The sequence below is a fragment of the Octopus bimaculoides genome, chromosome 3, assembly GCF_001194135.2.
Source record: "Octopus bimaculoides isolate UCB-OBI-ISO-001 chromosome 3, ASM119413v2, whole genome shotgun sequence".
NCBI lineage: Eukaryota > Metazoa > Mollusca > Cephalopoda > Octopoda > Octopodidae > Octopus > Octopus bimaculoides.
Window position 1 is genome coordinate 137,334,386 of NC_068983.1, and position 24,276 is coordinate 137,358,661.

A 24,276-nucleotide genomic window follows, 5' to 3' on the forward strand; every position below is an offset into this window, starting at 1 on the left:
ATTGCCCCAGGCATCTAGATATTGGGGACCCCTGCTAAGAAGGGTATGTAGCACTCAGTACAGGGAGCCGTCTACCACCTCCTAGCAATCGGGCATGAAGACATATCTTCTTAAAAAATGTAATGAATCCTCTTTTTATGATAAATAAAGACTTTGCCACCAAATAATTCAATTAAAAAACAGTTTATACCCAGTCCCAAAGCACTTAGAATTTGCAAGGGAATTGTAGCTGCTTTTGGGACAACAGAGAAAAGGGAAACAACAGAACACCCCTGACTATGTATGTATGAGCGTGTTTGTGTGTGTAAGTATGAATGTATAAAGAGATTGATAGAAAAATGTTATTGTCTCTAGGCGAGAAATTCTTCCAACACTGAGCTTGACCTTAGCTTGACCAATAGCGGTTGAAGGCACTGACACATACATTTCTACTTCTCAACTGGTCTTATTTTATGAAGCAAGTAAATAAAAAAAAAAACTTTTGAATTTAGTTTTAATGATAAAATTACATCTCTCAACAGCTAAAAGCATTGTATTTCAGCTTTAGAATTATTGCATATATATTCGAATGCTTCATTAAATAGAACCTTTTTCTTTCTTATTTTTTGCCATTCTGTCAAACACTTGGAATTACTATATGGAAGTGGGGCAAAATTGGTAACTAGGTCAAAATGAATAATTTCTGATTTCTTATTTTCCCTCATTTTGTACCATTCCATCATCTTTGGGAGTAAAATTTGGTCAGTATAGGTTATGTAGTTGGGAGTAAAAATTGGTCAGTATATTTTACATCAGGGGTTCTCAACTGGGGTCCATACAAAATTTCTGGAGGTCCTCAGATGGAATGCAGTAAATTGGTTGTCCACAAAAATTTTTCAGGGGTTATGAAAAATTGTGCTTTAGACCAGTAGTTTTCAATGTGGACCCTGCACAATGGTGTACTGAGACTAAGAAACTTGTTTAAAAAACACCCTGAAATATGTTGCTAGAAATTCTATCTTTACTAATTTATTTACTAGTTTACTTTTCAAAACAAGAATAAAGAAAAAATGGGAAGCCATTTAAAAAAGGAATTTTTAAAATCCACGTCTTTTAAATGTTGGTATCTCCCCCCACTCTTTCTCTCTCACATACTTATTATATCTTTGGAACAACAACAACCACAAAAATTATTTGCTTCTTTTTCGTAATTTTCTGTCATTCATAGTGAAAGAAAAGTGAAACACTGCAAATAGCTGTGTGATAAATGAAATTTGAATATTGAAAAAGTGTATCTATAAAGTGACATTTTCAGTCATCATCAAATTAAATTATTTGAAATAGATGGGTTTTGAGATTTAAATTTGGTAATTTTCTAAGATTTTGATTCTTGTGTATAAGGGGCCCACCAAACATGACGTGCCCCCCCCCCCATGTTTTAAATCCAGTCCTCTGTGTATGTGTGTAAATGAGTTAGACTACTGTTTGTGTTTAACAGTGGCAGTAGTGATGGTTGTAGTTATTTATTGTGGAGGCAATAAGTCAGCTGTTAGACTAATTGTTTTATGTCAGCATATTCACTTCAAATGAGATCTTTAGCTACTATGATAGTGTATGTTGATTTTTGCTGATTAGTTGAATGCATTATCATCGTTATACATTTAATACATATCAACCCTGATAGATTAGAAGTTTTAACTCCTGGTATGATTAGATCTCACCAGAATAAATCGTAATTTAAATGGTATATCTAATTATAAATCAGTAAGTGAAACAATGAAATGATTTTAGGCTCTTTGGAAGAAGTCTCACATTTCAGACAAAACCCTTCAATGCTTTCATAGTAGTAGCTTAGCAAGGGCTTTCAGTGTTCAGGAGAGCACTTGAATTGACAAGTGTGATAGGCCAGCGGAATTTTTAATTAACAAGTATGATAAGCCAGAGGAATTTTTGCATCCAGGAAGAGGGAGCAGGCTCTCATTCTCTTGCAACATCTGTTTCATAGTAAGCAGATGTAAAAAAGAAAAAGAAAAAAAGTAATATAAATATATAAAATAGACATATATTTTTAAGACTGCACACACTATGCCATTCCTTTTTATAAGAAATCCAAATTTATAACCTAACAAGTTTTGAAGAAATTATTTAAAATTTTAGTATTATTGTTCCATTTTTATTTACTGTTGAGAGATTGGCAATAGGAAGGGCATCCAAATAAAACAGTAAAAATAATAAAGCTTAATATTTCTCATTTTATTCCACTCCCTTTAAGATTTTGTTCAGACAGAGATGCTGTCCAGTTAAAATTTATGCAGACGTTTATTATACTAAAACATTTTTGGTCATACCAACTGTTAGTTGGGTTAGGATTAATTATTCCAAATAGTAATTTTAGAATAAAACAACGTGACAGCAAAACATTAATGTGAAAGTACGAGAGTTATCGAGTTTTTAAACCATTCAAATAGCTTTTATCAACAGACCAATGAGAAGCGGGTAGACGGTAGAAGGCGGTGGTCTACATGAGATTGTCTCTTTATTATATATTTTTTTGCTAGTATTTGATAGCGTCTGATACGTGACAATAATCCGTGCTAGATCGCCAAATTGGCCTTCATTTTCAATTCTGAGGCTCGCTAGTTCTTTTCTTTATTGTTCGCCACAATGCCGGCTAACTGTATAGTGAAAGGCTGTCGCTCCATTCAGAAGAAAGGCGGGCCGATTAGCTTCTACCGACTACCATGGAAAAATGTCCGTTTAAGAAATGAGTGGATACGACGCGCTGGTTATGATCCGAATAATTACGATGAAGTGAAGCACATTAGTCGTGACCATCGAGTATGCAGCAGGCATTTTTGGAACAACCGCAAGGAAAGTCCTTATGATCTACCGACGTTTTATTTGGGTAAAGAAACTATCTATTAAAACTTGGTTTTCTTTCCTTTTTTTAATATAATTTTCACTCTTTACCCCTCTCGTTTCTCTTCTCTTTTCCTCTATCTATTTTGTGATAATGAAAACGACTAAGTAGCTTAACACACATACACACATACAAAAACGAATTTTGTGTATATGTCGTCGGCGTCCTGAAATTTCTACCTCAATTTCATTGGTCGATGAAGCTAAGTTATCGTGACGTCACACGAGTTTGAGTGGGGATGAGTGCTTATACTTCCAGCGCTTGATCAAGCGTGGAAGTAAATGAGTTATGCTGTGTATGATCACTTTCATTTGTTTACAAATATAAAATATTAATAAGCTAGCATTAGTAAACAGCGATTAGCCTCATACGATAATGCACACTCACACACATATATATGTATGCGTATGAGTTTAAAACATTGAGAAAGCACTCAGTACATATATATTTATCGGTATGAGTTGATGTTAAAGGTAACTGTTCCCAAATAACAATACTGATTTCAATGAGATGTGTTGTGTTCTAATGATAGCAATGTAAATTGATCAATGGAACGTTTCAGTTAGTTTATACTTTAACCCTATAATACCGATGTCATGCTGGAGGCTCTAACGCCAATAGACTATCAACTAATTTATTGTTTACCTTTTATATCGGTCTGGTAGAGATACAGAATAAACTGATGCATACCTCAGATATTTCCCCTCGTTTTTTCTTTTAAGCATCTATATATTCCTTTCTGTCAGAGAATTTTATATATAATAACTGTCCTGCATTAAGATTTTTAAAAGATTTAATTTCTTAAGATGAGGATAATAGTCCGAAAACTATAATCTTATTCATATCTCAGCTTCGAATTTAGATATGTTAGCTATTATGTTTAATTTAAACTTCTAATATGTGCGATAGAATTTGATGCACCAGTATTTTTCATCATACATGAAGTTCAGAAGGAAATAGTTTAGGGATTGAAAAGGGAGCTAGTTTAGGGATCGAAAGAGTGACAAATCTAATAAAAATTCAGAAGAGTGACAAAACTGTTTGGGAAGGGTTCAAACATAAAACTTTTTCATTGGTAATTCACTTCATAATCCTGTAATATTAGGCATACAATTATTGACTTAACCGTAACCGTTAAAATAAAAGGATTAGAGTGTTTTTAGGAAAATAGTTCTGTTGAGTCTGGAGGATTTGGCCGTTTATTCAAATGTCAATAGCGAAGTTTTATTTTTTTTTATTATCGTTTTGTCTATAATGGATGAATACAAATTTGCCAAATCCCAGAAAGGTAAGGACAAACTATCCTTTAGGGAGCACACCTACCGACACCAACGATCTCGGGACTAGAATCATTACTTCAGGTGCGAGGACAACATCTTTAGTGGTTCTGTAACCCTTCGTGGAGTTCAACTTTTTAATGCACATGGTGGTTGGGTATCCGAGAGAAAAAAAAGCACATAGTCATGCACCGCTTCCAGAGAGAAAGTAAGTAATACAAGCTCTTGATGAACTGAAAAGTAAGGATTGACACAAACATAAAAGCAAAAAGAAATTGCAATACCTTCCTCTTCGGGGGATGTAATATTAACTTAAAAACATGTAATGTCACTCTTTTGAAGGGATCCCATCCTAAACACGTAGTTGATGCATTTTCCATCACGGATATTTTTTTCTTCGTGTCATTTCTTGTTCTTATCCCGATATATATATATATATATATATTATATTTGTATATGTCTTTCTTTCTGTCTCTAAACTAAAGGCATATCTTATCCATCGCTTGTTGATAAACATGTCCCAAATAAATATTATTTCCTCTTACATCACTAGAAATTAACTCACCAGATGTCCCCAAATTAAGAATTAAAGGCTTGTAATAACGAGAATAACATGAGATATTTAAAAGTTTATTCTGTTTGGTTTAACCTTTTTATCCTTAGAACTTTTCTCAGAACTAAGTTTTACGCACCTCATTTGAAATGAACACAACGTTGAATATTGAGTCAATTATTCCCAACTTTATACTTTATTGAGAAATCAACTCTTATTTTCTCACTGAATTAATACATTGCCTTCCAAAACTTATCATGCTGTTGCACGAACAATTCTTACATTTTCGGTAAATCAATTTCCTTACGAATTTTACATTTGGTTGAAATAATTTTCGTTTTAATGATTGTGTACAAAAAAATATTTACCTACTTACTATTCTAAGGCAAAATTTAAATATTGGCCTCGAAAGTACTTTCCATGTAAAGGAACGTTTTGTATCATTCCAGTTCGTTAAAAGAATCTATCAAGTTATAATTGCAAGTTCAGCTACATTAAGGGGAGAAAAAGTGAACTGAAATCGGGAGTTATCGTCCATTCATTCAATATCATAAGGTGGCGCTGCAAACTGTTTGGATAGCTGTGTAAGCAACAAAGGCAGACTTTAGTGTTTATCATGGGTCGAGCACGAAAATCATTCTCTGCTAAACAGAAGTTGAAAGTGATAGCCTATGCCGAAATACATGGGAACCGAGCTGCTGGTCGACAATTCACTGTCGATGAGAAATCGGTCAGAGAATGGCGAAAGCAGAAAGATAAGCTCGAGAAACTGCCGAAAGTAAATACAGCTGATGATAACATGCAAGCAAAAGAATGGCTGTGTGCTATGCAGAAATGCTGTTTATACATACCGAAATACGGTACTTATAAGTTCTGCTTCTCACTTCATAACTTCTGTGTACACATATATGCATGAGTGTATATGTATCTATTTGTGTGTATTTGTATATTGGTTGTTATTTTTTCCCCTTCTTTCACTATGTGCCAGAATTGGTAAGAATTATTCTATAGTAAAATTTTACCGATCATGCCCTACAGATTTGCGTAAGCTGGAAAATTTAAGAATGTATTAGGTTTATTTGTTATTCATTATATTCGTTCGTTATATTCCACTGCTACTGAATTTCGTTTTACCATAATATATTAATGTTAGTCTCTTCTTGGGTTGCATTGAGAATTAAAAAAAAAAGTTAAACATCCCAATCAGCTTTCTTATATCATGTATGACTACAGGGGCTAAACAACAATATTCTAAATGAGATTGAAAAAATAGAGGGAATAAAATGGATACCTAGATCACTTAGACAATATTGTAGTGATTAAACGCAAATTTTGAGTGAAAAACGAGATGATTATTCACATTTCTAGTGGCTTGGGCAACAAACTTGTGCTTCTTAGTATCTTCTCAAAAATCTTTAGGGAGATTTTCAATCTGGTAAGGAGTTAACATCTACACTTGAGAATATACATTTTTAAAATTAATTGCTTGATGTTAGTCTTGTTATGGTTGTTTCCTTTTTACTGTATGATGCTAGGGATTGTATTCGACAAACTTAGATCTACTGTAGTAAAGTAGTTGTTCCGAGAGAGATTTTGGGAACAAGCTGATGAATTAAGGTCCTGATAATTGCTTAGAAATATCGACCTTTTGTTTTTATTTTCGTGACCAGTACGTTTGTATTTGACATTCTACGTTTTACTATGTTTTTCTCCAACGTCCCTGGGGGTTTTGCTTGTTTTACTGAAAAAGTCGTGAAACGAGCTTTCAAAATTCTTTGTTAGTGGTGGGATTTCTTAAACAGAAAAAAAAACCCAACCAACAGAAGGTTGATAATTGCATCCAAATTTTTTTTGTACAGATCAATGCCATTGAATAGTATATGTTCTTGGTTGAAAGTGTTTCCGGTATGGAATCTTTGAAACTAAGCTTGCAATGCCAAATGACTACTATTGAACGTTATTAAATCTGTGTAAAATTAATATAAATAAACAAAAAACACATCGATGATTTTCGTTGGCATAAAAAATATCTCGCTATTACCACTTTCTTCAGTTATTCCTTTTCGGGGTTTTACTAAAATCCGTACTTACCTCCCTTGTTCCATTTAACTGCATAGCGAACCACTCAGTTTTATGTGCACCTTGTTGAAAACCTGTAGAAATAACTTTGATTCACTCTAAAACAAGACGTGTATGACGTTGGAATGGTCATGACTTTTACAAAAGTATTAGTGGCACCTGAGAACTGTTCGAGTATAGAATCAAAGGTGGATTGTGAATTTAGCTATAAATTTTACCTTACAAAAATTTCACCACAGACATTTAATGACATGCGTGGATGACGTGTGTATAGGAAAAGCTTCTGAAAGTTGGTTCATTAGAGTAGTGTGTTCAATGAGCTTGAGAACATTTGGTAGGGTATAGTTACATGAAGATTTTAATTGTAGCATACTGATAAAGGTGACTACAAAGTACACTATTGTATTACAGTGATGGTAGAGATTGTTTTAATGCTTTTCTTATTTTGATTTTGTCAGTAGAATTAAAAATGATGCTTCCAAATACATGGAGCATTATGAGTTTGGTGGGAAGTATGTTTAACCCTGTTGCATTTAAACTGGCCATATCTGGCCAAATAATTTACCTGCTTTACCTTCAAATTAGCCAGACCTGTCCTCACACACATGGCCTACAATGTTATTCTAATCATAAATAATCATGTCATTAAAATCTCAAAGCTCTATGGCAATGCACGATTAATTCATATCAATATGAATAGATAAGCATTATATTTGTCAGAGAAATCTGAATGCTAAAGGGTTAACGTTTTCCCCATTGCATTAATGATATTAATGAAACGGTTCTTATTGACACAGTCTTCTTAGTGCATCTTAACTCTGACATATCTATATTTGTTCAAAACTACATACTTACTAAGTGCATATTTAATTATATAAGTAGAAGTTTGTTTCTTCTTTTTATACAAATGAATTGTTTTTCCTATATTTATACCTTTCTTATATAGAATGTAAATTGTGTCTCTAAATCTATTTTAGATATTATTTCATTTCATCATATTTCATTATTTTCAACTTCTGAATGAATCAAAACTAACCTGAACAAAATTGTCATCTAATTGATCTATATAAAATCATCTATTGCAATAGAAGATTATTATTTATATAAGAGTAGAATATGATACCTTTTGTCACATGTCATGCAGGACAGCAGCAATTAATTAGCTGCAATCTACTCTAAATGGATTCTTTCATTATGATTTACTTGATTTCGTGCATTCCAAAAGTATCCAACTTTATTTTTTCCTACTAAAACTAATGTCATGTGGGCAAAATCATCTGGATGGGAGGTAACACCACGTTTTCTGTGCATGCATGAAAATTTTCACGCAGGCAAGCCATGTCATTTCCCAGCTGTTGTGCTTAGAATACAGGCATGTAGTATCTTCTTATCAGATTTTCCTTTTCACAAAAGATGACTATACGCATCGAGCAGAGACCATAAACCCATGTCTCATCATGGTTTTACACACTCCAGCATGTCCTGAGTGATTTCCATGCTTCTGCATTTTGGGGGTGAATTTCACTGACACTATTTGCATGCACAAATCTTGTTAAAATGGAATGCACTGAACTTGTGCTTGTTCACACTTTGTGAGCAATTTCCTAGCTTGTTACACAAGCTTGTTTTAGACTATTTGCCAGACCTTCTGAATGAGCTCCTCATTTCAGCTTGTGGATGGCCTACCTGAGCATGCCTTGCTCTTCACTGAGGTGCAGTCATGTTTGAAGTGCTTGTTATCATAGATCATTAATATGTCTTGTCAAATAGTTGCTATGATGCTACCTGTATTGAAAGCCATGCACTACATGTCACAAAATATAACTGTATGGTTGTGTTTGAACCAATGGTCAATCATTTCATGCAAAAATCAACCTGTGCAACCACCTTGCTATTTTGCTCTGTATATTCAAATGTTTACCAGGTCCCAAGGCAGCCATTGTATATCATATATGTGTCACACTTTACAATCAATATTAGTCTTTTGAATATATTATTGATGGAGTAAATTATTTAGTATGCAGTACTGTGCTGAAGGAGTAAGCTCTCCTTTTAACCCAGAACTACAAAGTATACATTTTTAATGTGCATGAGTTAAGAAAACATCACTATTAAAGGACAGTTGATGGTTTCATCAGTAGAGCCTATAACAAAATGCTTTGAGGTATGTAAGCTATGTTTCCTTATATTGTAGCTTCAAATCGCCCCAGTATCAACTTTGCACTTTATCTTTTCAGTGTTATAACAATTAACTATATTGTCTCATAAAATTAGTTTTTTTTGTAGCCAAATTAGAAATCAATATAATAATGACTAAATGTCAGATTAGATTGAGGACTTGATTTATATCTGTAACTGTTGTTGTTTAGCTCAAAGTCAGTCCAGATCAAAGCAGATCTATGACTAGAGTTATTCCAACCATGACCTACCCATTGTTTTCCTTTAATCTGAAGGCTCAGAACAACATTATCTAATGAGTATTTTGTAAGATAATACTGTGTGATTTGGGGGGATTTTCTTGCTATTTCAAACAGACCATGTGACCAGTCTGTGGCTCTTAAGAACGGTGTATAACAGAGATTCTTGTTTTGAAGCCACTAAGTGTATTCTACTGCCATCTAGTTGAGGTCTATACTGTGCACTCTGACATTTATTGGTTTATGTGCAACATGAAAGTCTGGATATAATCGATCTGTTCTAGTAACTACAGTCAAGGTAAACTCAATTGATTCATGACAGTTGCTGTTCCTTTGCATTGCCATTCATGATGTGCATCTCAGCATGTTCTTCTGCACTAATAAGGCTATTGATGCTGCAATTTTTATAAATCTGTGATTAATCTAATGTATTACTTGCAGGATTAGTGTTGAATAATTTTTGGGGGGGCTAATCAAAGGTCATAAGGTTTGCAGGTGCTCATTGACTGGTGAGATGAATGCAGTTGATGTTAATGTTGAAAAAAAAAAAAAAACTGGTCTATGACTGCAGAGAACTTCTGAGTGATGTTTGCTTAGCATTTTGCTTTCTTTACTGTCTACTATTTGTACTATAAATATCTTAGAGGCATAACATACAATTACTGATATTTTTGTTTTTGTGTATCTATAATATTGAGTATGATGGATACTTTTATTTGATTTTGCTGGTGAGGGATGCAGTGGAACTGGTATGTGCTTCTTTTCATTTAATTGTTTGGAAACAACTAAGTGGTTGGAGCAGATGTTTGGGAATGGCAGGATTTGAGTGATATCTTGTACAATTATAAAGATGGGTGACTGAGAGAATATATCTTTGTTGTATACCATTAAGTAATTTGTAGGTTTTGATCTCATATTATTGTATTCTGTATAGGTTTGGTGTTCTTAGAGTTAATATTAAAATGTATGAACCCGAAGTTAAAATTCTAGTTCTGACAGAGACTATGCACTTGCAAAATACGTTTCAAAACAAAAACGTTTGCGCCTCTGCTAGTCGGGTCTCTTCATACGTATATCTGAAACTCCCCTCACCCGCCAATTCCTCTTTGTGGAGTTGGCCTCAAGCACCAGACCATGCAGAGCCCCCAAATCCCATTTCCGAAACCAGCTTAAAACCACTCTCCTCCGCTGCTCCATTGACCCAAATACCTGGGAGACAATCGCCAAGGACCGCCCAAAGTGGCAGCGTGTCATCGTCAAGGGATCGAACCAGATGGAAAATAACAGGTATCAAGAGGCAGAGATCAGACGTCGAAGACGCAAACAGTGACTCGCACTACCTACCCACCGCCGGCCAATCCTCTGCGATAATTGCCCCCAGCTCTTCTATACCTGAACAGCCACCTCAGGCATCGGCACCCTTCGCGTCCATCAGGATAAAGAGTCCTAATCACTCGCTACAGATTAACTACTCGGATATGATTTAATGCCAATGACGACGGCATTGAAAAAGTGGATTACTGAAGTGATTGCAAAAATAATTTTTATTTTGCATGAACATCGGCACTTTTGTTATTAATTTTATCAGTCCTAAATATATAGTTTCAGTGAGGTATATCTGTTTCAGTTAGTTTAATTACATAATTAATACGTAAGGTATTTAGTGTGTATTATCGAATGAATAATGTATCAATCCTTCTGTGATCTTAAGAAAAGAATTACGTTAAGTACTTGTTATATCTTCCATTGTTTCTCTCTGGAAGAATTTGTGATTTGAACATTATAAATTTAATCGCGACAAACGGAAATTTATCAATTCCACTTGTAGATTAAAATATACGTTCTATTTTTAAAATTAATTTTTTATGATTGCTATTCTTAATATATTCTAAATTAAGGTGGAATTTTGAAAAGATGCGGGTGTTAGTGAGTTTCTATGCCGTTTAAATAGTTCTATCGACCAACCAATCAGAAGCAGGTAGATTGGTGGTTTACACGACGTATCTTTAGGGTATTTTTCCTTTTGCCGTTGCAGATGTCATCTCGAAATTTACAAAAATTCATGTAGGCTCGCTGATTTGCATAACTGGTTTTATTCTGCGGTTTGCTACAAATGCCAACCAAATGTATAGTGAAAGGCTGTCGGTCCCTTCAGAAGAAAGGCGGACCGATTAGTTTCTACCGACTACCATGGAAAAATATCCATTTAAGAAATGAGTGGATGCGACGAGCTGGCTATGACCCAAATAATTACGAAGAAGTAAAGCATATAAGTCGTGACCATCGGGTGTGCAGCAGGCATTTCTGGAACAACCGTAAGGAAAGTCCTTATGATCTCCCAACGATTTACCTTGGTAAAGAAACTATCTATGAAACCTGCTTTGTTTCTTTTTTGTCTTCAATTCATGAGCATAATTTGTAGTCCATCTATCTCATTGTTTCTTCCTTTCTGCTTTGTTTGGTTTGTTCATAGCTATCCAATTCGTGCTGTTTTCTTCTCTCACTCAGCATTGTGTCGCCAACACCATCTCTATAATGATGCTTAATTTTTCGAACCTTCTACCTCATTCTGATTGGTCAGATTAAGATTCGAGTTATCATGACGTCACAGAAGTTATAGAAGTATGTCGTACTTCAAGGAATGACGCAACTCGATGCAGGGCCCCAACCTGCGAAAGATAGCCTTATTTCCTTCAAATGAACACGGCACGGTCTTAAATAAAGGAAGAACTCATTGGATACTGTAGTCTTAGGTAAATTTCCTTGAAAGTAAATGTAGGATGGTGACTACTTTGGATCATAAAGTCCCGTCTTAATGATTTTGGCAACGCATGTTCAAATGTAAACAAGCCCGTTAATATTAAACAAATACCTCCAGCTTTCTTTTTTCTCCGATAATATGGATTTATAAACAAAGTTCAGGTTAGCTCGCGCAACTATTTACGAAAATACGGATTTAAAACTGTTCGTCTTTGCATAGACTTTGCTTAAAGATGGTAGGCGAAATTCGTTATGCCTTTTCCCAGAAAACTTAGAAACGAACGGAAAGGGTGACTCGGAAACTTTGCGCTAGGAGCATACCTTTCCGATGCAGCTTTCATTCTGAGTACTTAATTCTTTAAGATCTCCCAAACAAAATCATTAACGGCATCTACTGGACTTGGGAGTGATTAATAACAGTAGTTGTCTAGCTCTTGATCGATGCAGACGTACAATCAAAGCATATAGTGGGCGTGAGTATAGCTGTGCAAATGGAAGCATCACTTCGTGGCTGCATTGTTTCAGGTTCCACTACGCAACACCTTCGGCAAATGTTTTCTAACAGTTTCAATGTGTTGTGAATGAAGTTAGAGAGAAACTGAGTGAAAGTTCATTGGAAGGACCGTTCCTATTCTTGGGTGGAAAACTTAATCTCTTGTACGGTTTAATTCCCACCTTGAGTGCCTTTAGCGGAGCCCATTCTCTTGCGAGTATTTTCATCATGACCCCGATCTGAGGATAAAATTTCTGAAAGCAGTTATTGAGGCCCTGAAAAGCATTATCAGCCCAGTTCTTCTTTGACGAAGACATTACAATAAAATATACAGAATATCGCAAAGTAGAAAGATTTCAGCATCCACACTCACCCTCAACAAAAGAATGGGATGTAGGCACTTACCCGCTCCTACAAAACAAAGTAATGTGGAACTGAGTTAACACGTTATTAAATGTTCTATATAAGGTTGAAGATACTTTTATTAATTGGTTTAATTGAGGAGGTTCTGTTTTCAAATTATACATTTCTTATTGGAGAACAGTGAACGGTTTTTAGTATTTCTAAATGGAGATTCGATAAAATAGGTAGAGAGAATACAATTGAATTTCAGAGAAATGTAGTCCTGTAGAGGTGAGATTAGAAAAATTGTTTTATGTGAAGTGAAAAAAAGATTTTACGACTATCCCCTTCCAAGTGTTAATAACATTGTTCAGCTATTTCCACCGGGAATCTAGTTCGGATCCTAGGTTTGCTGAAAACCTCACAACTTTTTATCTTACGCACGTCTCTTTCTCTCTCTCTCTTCCAGTGGCGATTTCTTTTTATTCTTCAGCATTATTCACACTTTTGTTTGCTCTTTCTTTTCCTTAATGTTGATTTTTTTTTTTTAAGGATATTAATGTTAAATTAATATGAGGTTGTCAATCCTATGCAATAAATTGTATTGTATTGGACTTCTTTTTTTCTTATTGTGTGTAGCGGGGATGTGATCGGAATAGTGAACTGGTAAAGTGAAAATACAGGGGGAAATACGGGCTAAGGAACCCAAATAAAAAAGGAATGCAGACACTATTTAATGGGAGAAAATGTATGTCTTTGCAAGCTTCGAGTAGAAATAAAGGAAAATTTATTATCAGTATATTGGAAGGGAGGGATCATTTCGCTCTCTCCCTTTCTCTCTCTCTCTCGTTGTATATATATATATATATATATATATATATATATTATATGTGTGTGTGTGTGTGTATGTATAATGCTCAGAATTGATTGTATTGCATGTAATAGAGATCAATTCTCGAAATTCCCTTCTAAACAATCGACTTACAAGATTCAAATTTCCATTTCATATTAGGCATTGTTCATCCAATGAATAAACATTTCCACTTAATCTCAAACACCAATTGTAATAGACAGAAAGTGATCGATAAATAGTTTATGAGAACTTCGCAGCCATTTTTAAAAGTCTTATAATAACCATTCATCTTCTCATTCTTTTCGATATTTTCAAACATTATAAAAGAATGTAAGACGCAATCCGAACTTCCGGTTAAAACAAGCTTCGTGTTTTTTGTTGTTGTTTTTTTTTTTAAGTTAGGAATCATTCGGAAAGATGCAGTGAAAGGATGAAGTGATTTCTCCTTGCACGGATGAAAAATTGTTCGCCTTTTTCTAAATAGAACTTTCAACAAACTGAAATCAACTAACTCAGGTTAGGAAAATATTTGCACTACCTCGAAAACGGAAACAAATCTGAATAAAAATGGGTTTTAAACGAATGAAATATACTTCAAAATTTAAACTACAAGTCGTGATGCTGGCTCTGAAAACCAATAATTCTGAAGCCGGGAGACAATTTAGTGTTAATGAAAAACTTGTTCGGGACTGGAGAAAAAAGGAAGCTGAACTCCGGAATATGCCACCGACAAAATGTTCTAATCGCGGTAAGAAAAGTACTGACAAAATCGATATGCCATGTGTTCATTTTTTTACAGGTGAGTTTACACTTCCGAATTAATAATGATAATTTCTAACATTGCTGAAGAAAATGTGTTGAGAATATAATCGATTGGTTCGGCAATAAACGAGTAGTTGCAGCATAGATGGGTTTTTTTGTTTTAAGTATTGGATTTTTGGATGAATTTTGATTTATGAAAAGCAAAATAAAATCCAACAATTATTGTTGATATAAAATCAACTGTTTGTTTATACAATCGTGTACTGTTCTTAGGTAGTTATTGTGTTGTGAAATGAATAAACAGGATGGCGACGTAATTGCAACAAATCCTTGACCGCTTTACTTTCGTTTTATCTGTTCGAAATTAATGAAAATCATCCTCACCTCAACCTCGACTTGTGTATAAAGGTCGTCACAGTTGCGTAACTGTTCTGTTAGAATTGCGAAGGATCCTAGTTGTTTTTACAACCTCTTTAAAGCTCTGCTTATGTAGGTTTAAGATATTTCTTCTCAGTAGAGCATGAGGATATGAAAATTGTTTGCTTTTGGATGATGATAGCATGAATCAGGTTGAAAATACAGATAGCATATATTTATTGTTGATAATTTTTTTTCTAAAATATGACATTCTAGAGAAAGAAATGTTTTTTATCTGATTTAAAGTGTAATGATGTTTTGCTTAATGCCCACCTATCTGCGTTTTTCTTATGTCAGTGCTTGGAAAATGTTAGCTGAATTTTACCTTCCAGCATTTTAAGATCGTTGGAATCATTATGTATGATCTTATTCGATGCTTAGAATTTTTTTTAATGGTTTGCTCTACACGTATTTGTTATGAGGTGTATTCATAATTAATAAAAGTTAATTTTCTTCGTTGTAAAGGAAATGACCCTGAGAAATTTAAAAATCGATCCGTAATCAAAGATCGTATGGAAGTGTATTTCGTTATCTTGTATTTTGACTGCGAGAAATGAAAAACTATGCCAACAAATGGACTGATGCTCTCAAGTGAACACATAATTAATGTGGTGTTCGTGGTTTTGATGATTGACAAAAATTGCTTTTTCTATCTATAATGTGAACTTCTTTTTTTTTATTAGTCTCCCTGAAAGCCCATAAAAAAAAAAAAAGAATCTCACCAAAATGTTTTCTGCAGCAATTTTTGAAGCAATTTATAAAGTTTATAAACTCGAGCAGGTCCATTCAATGAATATGTTACGCTGGTTCATTGATAGTTGTCGATTCCAGTGGTTAAAATACAAGATAATTCATTAATCGATTACACTTCCGTTTTGGAATTTTCTTATAAGAAAGCAAGCAAACCAATCTGAATTAAATAGCTATGGAATTTGAAGAACACACCCAAACGAATGGAAGATAAACCAACCAATAAAGAATGAAATGATGGAATGAAAGAAAAACAAAAACGAAAGGAAGAGTAAAATCCTAAGGATCAGCAGCAGCAGTGAACTAAGCCGACCAACCCACCGACCAACTGAGTGAGGGGCCGACATGCTTGGATGTATATATGTGGGCAGCCATATTGCTTTGAATGAAAACACTGTAGAAAGATGGTGAACTTCTGTGCTGTGTTTGGTTGTAGCAGTAAACACAAGACTGGAAGCGGCATTTCCTTCCACAGGTAAGATCAATTTTCTGTGCTGTTATTGTTGTTTGATTTTTTTTTCCATTTTCTTATTCCCATTAATGTTTGTTTAAATTTAACTCATTTCCGTATGACAATTCCAGAAGTCACTAAGTACCCAATACACGGGATCAGACTCTAGTTAGCTAAGTTAGTGAAGTAGCGGAGACTAAATATCTTTTAGATACGATCGCCTTGGTATTTTCTCCTCCTCTTTCATCTTATCTCACTCTGTGTACTCGATCTGTTGCCATTCTGTTTCCGTTACTCTTTTACAAGTATAACTATCTCCGAGTCTTTATTTTTCTCTCTCATTCATACATACACACTATTACTCTCTTTTCCTTTGATATTCGGTCAGCTCTCATTCCACGTTTTTATACTTTTTATCACATGGATTTCATAGATTTAGCCACCGAGATTAACATTTTTGCAGTATTTTCGCTATAATATAGAACTTCTGCTGAGTTATTCAATAGAAATTGTCTACTACAACATTCTTACATTATAACTCCTTTCCGTGTGTTCAAACTCTTTTGTCTTTGGCCAAGATGATGGTTAGTGACACTTTTCTTTCGAAAAATTAGAGAAATGAAGTCACGGAGTGATAATTGATGACGGACAGCGTCAAATATTGACGATGTGAATTTTAGCGAAGGAACTACTGGCTCGAACTTTTGTTGTCTTTGATTAACAGGCACATGTTCTTTTCCTGTGTGTTTACAATACAGTGTGATAAACAGAATGTGTATATGTTCAGTACTGGGTTATAGAATATAGCTGTATTGTTGGTGTATGTACTTGGTAGGCGATGGATCGTATATGTGATTATTTTATGTTGCCTTTCTGAACATTGATCAATGATAGTTAAAGCTAAGAGATAGTTTACTTATAGTTTACTTAACTGTATCCCTCTAGTGAATACTATATTTATATGTGCATCATTTTAAGGGGACGACTATATACACTTTGTTTTCCTGAGAATTATTGTCTTTGCAACAAAATAATGAGTGTTCACTGGATGTCTCTCACAACGTGATGCCAGCACTATGTAACTATTCATGGTCAAGGTACTTGGTTTTTAGTGGCTAGGTCCACTGAATCGCTGTTTAGCTACAGATCAGTCCTGACTGAGCAGATCAAGGATAATTTTAGGCATGACTAACTATTCATCTTCCTCTTAAATATTGTGTATTTTTCCAAAACAGTTGAATATACTTTGACGACGATCTATTAGTAGCATGTCGAATGGCCATGTCCAGTTTTCCTTTCTCACTTGTTCTTATGTTCCTAGCTCTCAGTGGATACCCGGTATCATTTGGCATATTTACAACTGTAGACAATAACTCTTTGAGACTGATGACTGATTCATTGGCTTGTGGTATAGTTTAATTCTCGTCTGGAAAAAACTAGTTCGTAAGAATTGTAACCAAGAATATAGATCAAAGCTGTGGAAACTGGAGATAAATTCCACAGGTATTTATGATTTAGAAAAATGTTAAAAAGAGAGGTCTCTAATAATGCATTGAATTTAAGCAAAATTTTTCTCCTTTATAGTAGTAAAATGGGTGAGTGCATATGATGCTGGCATATGACTGCATGTATCTTGAGTTTAAATCCACTGCAGGCATTTTGTTGTGTTCACTTAATTCTACACATCTTAGTATAGGTAGCAGATCATCTATGAATGCTATCTAAGTTAGACTGACATTCCCCAAGAAAAAGTATATCTTTCATTTGCTTAATACTATAAAATCCACTTCTTAAACTCTGTTTATCAGTTTTTGTTACTCACGTTACATTACTAAACTAGCATGAATGGTAGATTTCTCTAATCATTCAACCATAAAGAAAGATGGGTGTTGTCAGTTAGACAAAATATACTATAGTGATACAGCTTAAAGACTGAATGTATTAGCACAGTCATGTGTAACCTGCAGCCCAGAAGACTTTCTAAATGGTACACCTAATGAAAGATTACTTCGAAATTTTGTAGTGGTGCAGCCATCCTTATGAGCCATATTTCATGTGGACCACTTCTCAAGAAAAGTTGCCTATGTCTGTATTAACATGTCAGAGCAATGTGCACGTGATTGTACATCCAAAAACAGTGGTTAGAAACTTCTTAAAATGAAACTATAAACTATTCAAATTCTGTTTAAACCTCTAGATACATGGATACAGGCAGGACAGAAAGCCAACGAAATGTACCTACTTTAGATTACTGCACCATAAATATAAACCATCTGCGAAATAGCGTACTGTGTGTGATATTAAAGCAGACAACTTGGTTGAATATTGGAATGTTTTGTGCTGGACTTGAAAAGTCACTCTTTAATGTTTGATTAACACTACAGCACTATATGTCAAATAGCTGGCTGAGGCAACACAAAAGTAATAGTAAGGTTTTAAATGATGTTTTAATCTGGGATATATTATATCATACCATATATTATATTGCATCATGTTTGGTTAAATTAATCTGCAAAGTCTGTAAAAGTTAATCCAGAAGTTCTTTCACCTCTTGACAGAAAATTAACCTTTTTGCTTTCAGATTACTCTGTCAAATGTAATGCTTATTTATTCACATTGTTTTGTTTGACTTAATCATGCATTACCTTGTAACGTTAAGATTTTGATGATGTGAATATTTATTTTTAGAATGACATTATAAGCTAGGTGTGAAACGCTACATCTAGCCAGTTTGAACATAGAACAGGTAGAATATTTTGACAGGATATGGCCAGTTTAAATGCTAAAGGGTTAATTTTATGTTTCTACAAGTAACTTCCTCTAAAGAGACATGCATCATAAAGCCTACATTTGTATGTATACTGTGCATTTGGATTACTGACATGTGTAAAATACTGGAGTTAATATATTAATTGTAGTTGTAACTCTTCATTGTTCTGGGTGATCTCTCTACATTGCCTTGGTTTAGCCAATCTGTTTATCAGATCTAGGTTTTTTTATGCTTAGCACCTGTATTTCCTATTTGATTTACATCATCTCCAGTTTTAATGACCAATAGCTTATAAATACTTTACTCCTTTTCTTTTCATTATTTGTCATCTTCAGTCTTCAAATTTTTCATATTTCTTAAGCTTATCAAAATTCAGCTTATTTCTTCAATTCATTGTACATCTTTTCTTTTTTCACAACAGAACAAAGATTTTTCTATTTTTGTTCTAGATGTAATACCTTATAGTGTTTAATAAAGCCCTTTTAGGAAGAAGAGTATAACTGAAAGGCAAAGTAAACATTAATGCAATTTAGTATTTTAAAATATTACTTCTCTACCATATACCTATGTACAATTTTTTCTTGAAAAGTGTTTCAAGTGGATGAGGTGAATTCAATGTAAATTATATATAGTTTTTTTCCTTCAAAACTCATTAGCACTTTGATGCCACAACACCGCTATTATTTCCTGTGATCTATGCAGATTCAATAACAGCACTGCTTTCAGTGTACTTTGAACATTCAATGATTTTTGTAATTTATTGAGGTTTGATAGCTTTTTTTATTAGGTATCTCGTACTCAAGAAAATTTAGATGTGTTTATTCCTGATCAAATTTAATTGCTCTGCAGATTTTTCTATCTCGTAGAAGATATAGGATGGCTCAACATTAACATCTATAAAAGAACAACATTTTTGTCTCTTAACATGAACATATTCTTTTAAAAGCATACTATATTTTATGAGTTCAAGAAAAGAAATATTCAATAAATTTCTGTCAAAAGCTATTTGACTTATAAAATATCAGAATAATTTTTAAAATTCTGTTGCTTGACAATTATACACACACTGGATATCCTGTTTTATGTTATTAAAAAGCTTTTGAGTTGCTGGTGGATTGTCATTTATAGAAATTATATATATAGACTGCTAGCTCAGATTTTGTTTATAGAAACTGGCCTTTGTTATGAGATAGTTTGATAGTAACTAGATTTTACTGTATTAATTCATACTAACCATATGTTGCCCTTCTATCATTTTTAATATGATCATACAGCTATATAAAAATGCTATTTACTCTGTTGTGTAGTCTTTTCATATGCATTACTCACTAAACTTTAAAATTCTTGTGCAATCCTTTAATAAAAAGATTCTGTCCACAAGAGGTAAGCATTCAAGTGATCCCTACTATGTTGTCTCTAATTTGCTCAAATGTGCAGCTGCATAGTTGCTCTTTAACAATATTACAACGTGCACTAATGTACACCTGTACACATCAAAATCTTGCAATTCGTTTTAATTTATGAATGTGCATTTAGTTCTCTTCTTACCATATTTCAGTTTAAATACATTACCTTTATTTCAATTAATTTGGAGTTTAGTCAAATAACTTTGTAATTATTAATTTGGTATGTGGAAATTCAATTAATGTGAAATTTTGAAATAAGGTATTAATTTCAATCACTTTAAAACCTTATATCACAAGAGAGTTAATATGATGCATTAAAATTTGTATGCTGCACACTGGCTTTGAACAGAAAGTACTTTTGCTCAGTGGTGGAGAAAATTTAAAGAGAACATTGGCCCAGTCATTCTACCTTGAATTCATATGGATGAGATTTTATTTCTAACATGAATAGTTTAGTGATTCCCAAAATATAAAGTTAACTTGACTTTTGCTGCTGAATAAACTTAGCATGTTCTAGTGGTGTGGTTTCAGATGTTTCATTATAAATAGCTGGTTGCCTCAAATATTACTATAATAAAAGTTGTTTTTCTTTTACTTTTTCTTTGTAGACTTCACTGTTTTAATAACTCTTTTATTTTTTCCTTTTCTTTTCATTTAGATTTCCTGATGTGCGTAAAAAGCCAGGTCTGTGGAAAAAATGGGTCCGTGCTCTTGCCCGTCAGAACTGGACTCCTAGCCATTACACCTACATATGCAGTCAACATTTTGAAAAATCTTGCTTCCAAATGATCAAGCCAGGGGGGCGGGCTTTACTTCAGAGATATGCCATTCCTACAATATTCAACAATGTACCCAAGGCACCTCAAAGTCATGATATTAAACATGAAAATCCATTGCTGCTTGCAACTAATTCTTATGAGAGAAACTCTTGTGAGTGCCTCTTTTTCTTCATTTTTTCATATCTTTTATGAAGTGGTTCATGAGCAAGAAATCCTTCATAGCTAACTTGCTTTTCAGTCAGGTTTAAATATGAAGTTCCATTCATATACAAAACATTCTTACCTTCTGAAGAAGCATCTTCAAAAGTAAGAGATTATTATTCTTCCCTTACAATATAGATATACCTGTTTCACAATTTTTTTATAAGTTCTTCAATGTTAGTTTATTTGTTTTAATAATAATAATAATAGTTTCTTTTACTACTGCTTCTTACCTCACTCCAGAAATAGGTATCATTTATAGTGTATTTGTCCTAAAGGTCACATATTTTGTGCCTGAAATTATTTCATTTTCTATGCTCATATGATATTGTGATTTTACAAAATTTTATTTCTTTGCTGTGCTGTTTCACAACTATTCTTGTAATTTTGTATTGAGAATTCTATGTCCAATATACATTGTACATCTCAGAAAAATGCAAAAGAAAACACCACAACTGTGCATATTTTATTAGCATGAACAAACCACAAATCTAAACATCGTCCTTGTATTGGAATATTGTTACAAAATCAAAAATATTTCTATTGGTTAAACCATGTGCATTGAATGATTAATTGATATAAATATATTGCGTATATATACATCTATGTCTCATCATCATCATCTCTGTCTTTTAATGTCCATTTTGTATGCTGGTTTGTGTTGGACTGCTGGCAGGAGTTCAATATATCTGTGTATGTATGTATGGGTATAACTTTAAACTGCATCCAATAGGGTCTCTGGTTCAAGAGTTTCAGGGTTCCTAGGAGTGTAGAACCACTTCTTAACCTCTATTGTTTCCTGGTCTACTCTGACCTGGATTAGTAATACTTGTTAGGATCCCATCTGTGGGTTAACTAGCAAATATGATGACTATCTAAGTGCAGGACACAGAAATACCATTGGTTGATATTGGTACACAGTAAAACCATCAGGAATGAGGGTTCCCTATGTGTTGTCACAACATTATTCTAAAAGAAGTACACTAATGTAAAATCTGCAGTTTCATGTGATTGCTGGTGATCTTGTTTCAGCCTGTCACTAGGCACTAGTAATGGAGACTTAAAGAGTGGTACTCATGATATACAAGCATTTATCCTTATAATCTAATGATGTGCAGATTTCCCTTTATGGTGACTTCCTTTATCATTCCATCTTTTGAAAGCCCTAATGTTATGGAAGAGTGGCAACATGTGCAGAGCTATCCAGTTGGAAAGGCACTTAAGGTTACAATTTTTTCACCTATGCTTCAAACCATGGAGATCTGCAATATAACTGAATAGTTGAGAGGTCATGGACAGAAAGTCAGAAATGTCATTGACAATGAGGAAGCAGAAGGAGACAACAATCATCTGTGAAGATGGAGCAATCACCTTACATATGTATGTTATTGACCTCATAACAATTGTATAAGCTTTCTTGAGAGTGTCATCTGATAAGCAATTCTTTTTTGGAATATCTTGAAGCATCCTAAAACTATAAATAATAGAGAAATGCTTTATGGCTTTATGTGTGTAGTTTGAGATAGGTATATATGTGTATATACAAACTTGGGCACCAAACCGTTTATCATTAATTGACAAAGTTAACATTTTTCTTAATGATTTGACTTTTAAGCTAACTTTGGAAAATCATTATCGGAGGGGGCATGTGGCCTAGTGGTTAGGGTCTTGCACTCGGGATCACAACCCAGACCCAACAATACATTGTTTGTAAACAAAACAATTAATCTCACATTCCTTTTTGATCACATTGACATCTGAAATGTGGCACACTGTACACCTGTACAGAAAGTGTCAGTTTGATGAAGGAAGTAAGCTAATGCACAATACAATCAATATAAACAAATCATCTGTGCCAGCATGGAACATGGATGCTAAATGATGACAATGACATACACATCAAAAGGCTAATCGATAAAACTGCCATCAACCTTGATTGGTGCCTCAATACTGCTTCTGAAATGACTAGTGAATAGGTGATCCTTATTCATGTTGGCCATTATGTCCCTAATAGCAAACCTCCACAAGTCCTTGGTATTAAGGGCATGCTTGTTGCTCTCGAGCTCGGACACCAAATGTTAAAGATAACTTGATTATGAAAACTTTTGGCCATCCACTCCTTGTTCATGCTGGTTGTGTAAGGAGAATCAGTTTTGGTGGTACATGTACTACCTCTTCCAAGCTACTCTCTCAATCTTGGACTTGACAACTGTTTTCATTGTCTTGATGTAGGCTACCTCTATTCACCTTAAGATTTGTGGATTTGTGGGGAAAAGTGAGGAGGCATGACATGCTCAGAACCTCCCAGACCATCACAGTGATGAGGATTTCAATAGATCTATCATAGAGCCATTTGTGATTCCTCCTGTTCACTTTTTGGACATGAACTGCTCTCTTTTTATTACAGATTTTGTACTTGATATCGTCATACACAGCACAGCTAATTGTTGATTCAGACACATGGCAATGGCCCTCATTGACTTGTTAGAATTCCTATTGGTGATAACAATGTACTAAACTGATTGGCAATCTGCTATGCTTGAGAAGACCCATACATCTCAGCAAAAGGGTGACCCTAAAAGCATAATATGTCTGTGCCCCTACAGCAAATCTGTCCTTGATATGTCTTCCCCACAACTCATCTTCCTAACACTCCCCACCTTCTGGACTCATTTTATAGTAGCACTTTTCATTTAACTTCTGTAATTATATGAGTGCAGCACTGCATGCACATTTTTCACCCCCCATCTTTTTATGCTTCCACTCACCATCCCTGGAACCACTTCTTTTGTTTTTTGCATTTCCTGTATCATCCCATGCCACCTTATTTTCCACTGAACACTGTTTTCTCCTTTACAGCCCCCCCCCCCTCACTTATATTTGCTTCCTATTATTTCCACTCTTATGTGCTTCTGACCTTGTACCTAACACTGTTCATATCTTGCACACTGCTTACACTTCACATCACCTGTGCACCTCCTATTGTCTTCACCTTCTGCTCCTTACTATTTATATTCACCATTGATCATACTTCCACCCATTCACTGCATCCACCTCTATCTCTATC

At 34.3% G+C, this 24,276-nt stretch overlaps 1 protein-coding gene across 16 annotated transcripts in view; it reads left to right on the forward strand.

The window, feature by feature from the left end:
* LOC106877732 (uncharacterized) overlaps nucleotides 1–24,276 on the forward strand; it is a 195,289-nt gene that overhangs the window by 52,103 nt on the left and 118,910 nt on the right. The window contains exons 1-2 of one of the 16 annotated variants that reach the window (XM_014926714.2): nucleotides 15,607–16,077; nucleotides 20,888–21,159. The exons of 10 other annotated variants lie outside the window; for them this stretch is intronic. In XM_014926714.2, coding sequence (XP_014782200.1) covers nucleotides 16,007–16,077; nucleotides 20,888–21,159 — 343 coding nt within the window. In that variant the 5' untranslated portion in view covers nucleotides 15,607–16,006. Of the gene's footprint in view, nucleotides 1–2,550; nucleotides 2,885–5,322; nucleotides 5,590–11,323; nucleotides 11,580–13,805; nucleotides 14,473–15,606; nucleotides 16,078–20,887; nucleotides 21,160–24,276 lie in introns of those variants that run through there. 5 more of the 16 variants (XM_014926723.2, XM_014926722.2, XM_014926724.2 and 2 more) reach the window with 5 other exon arrangements.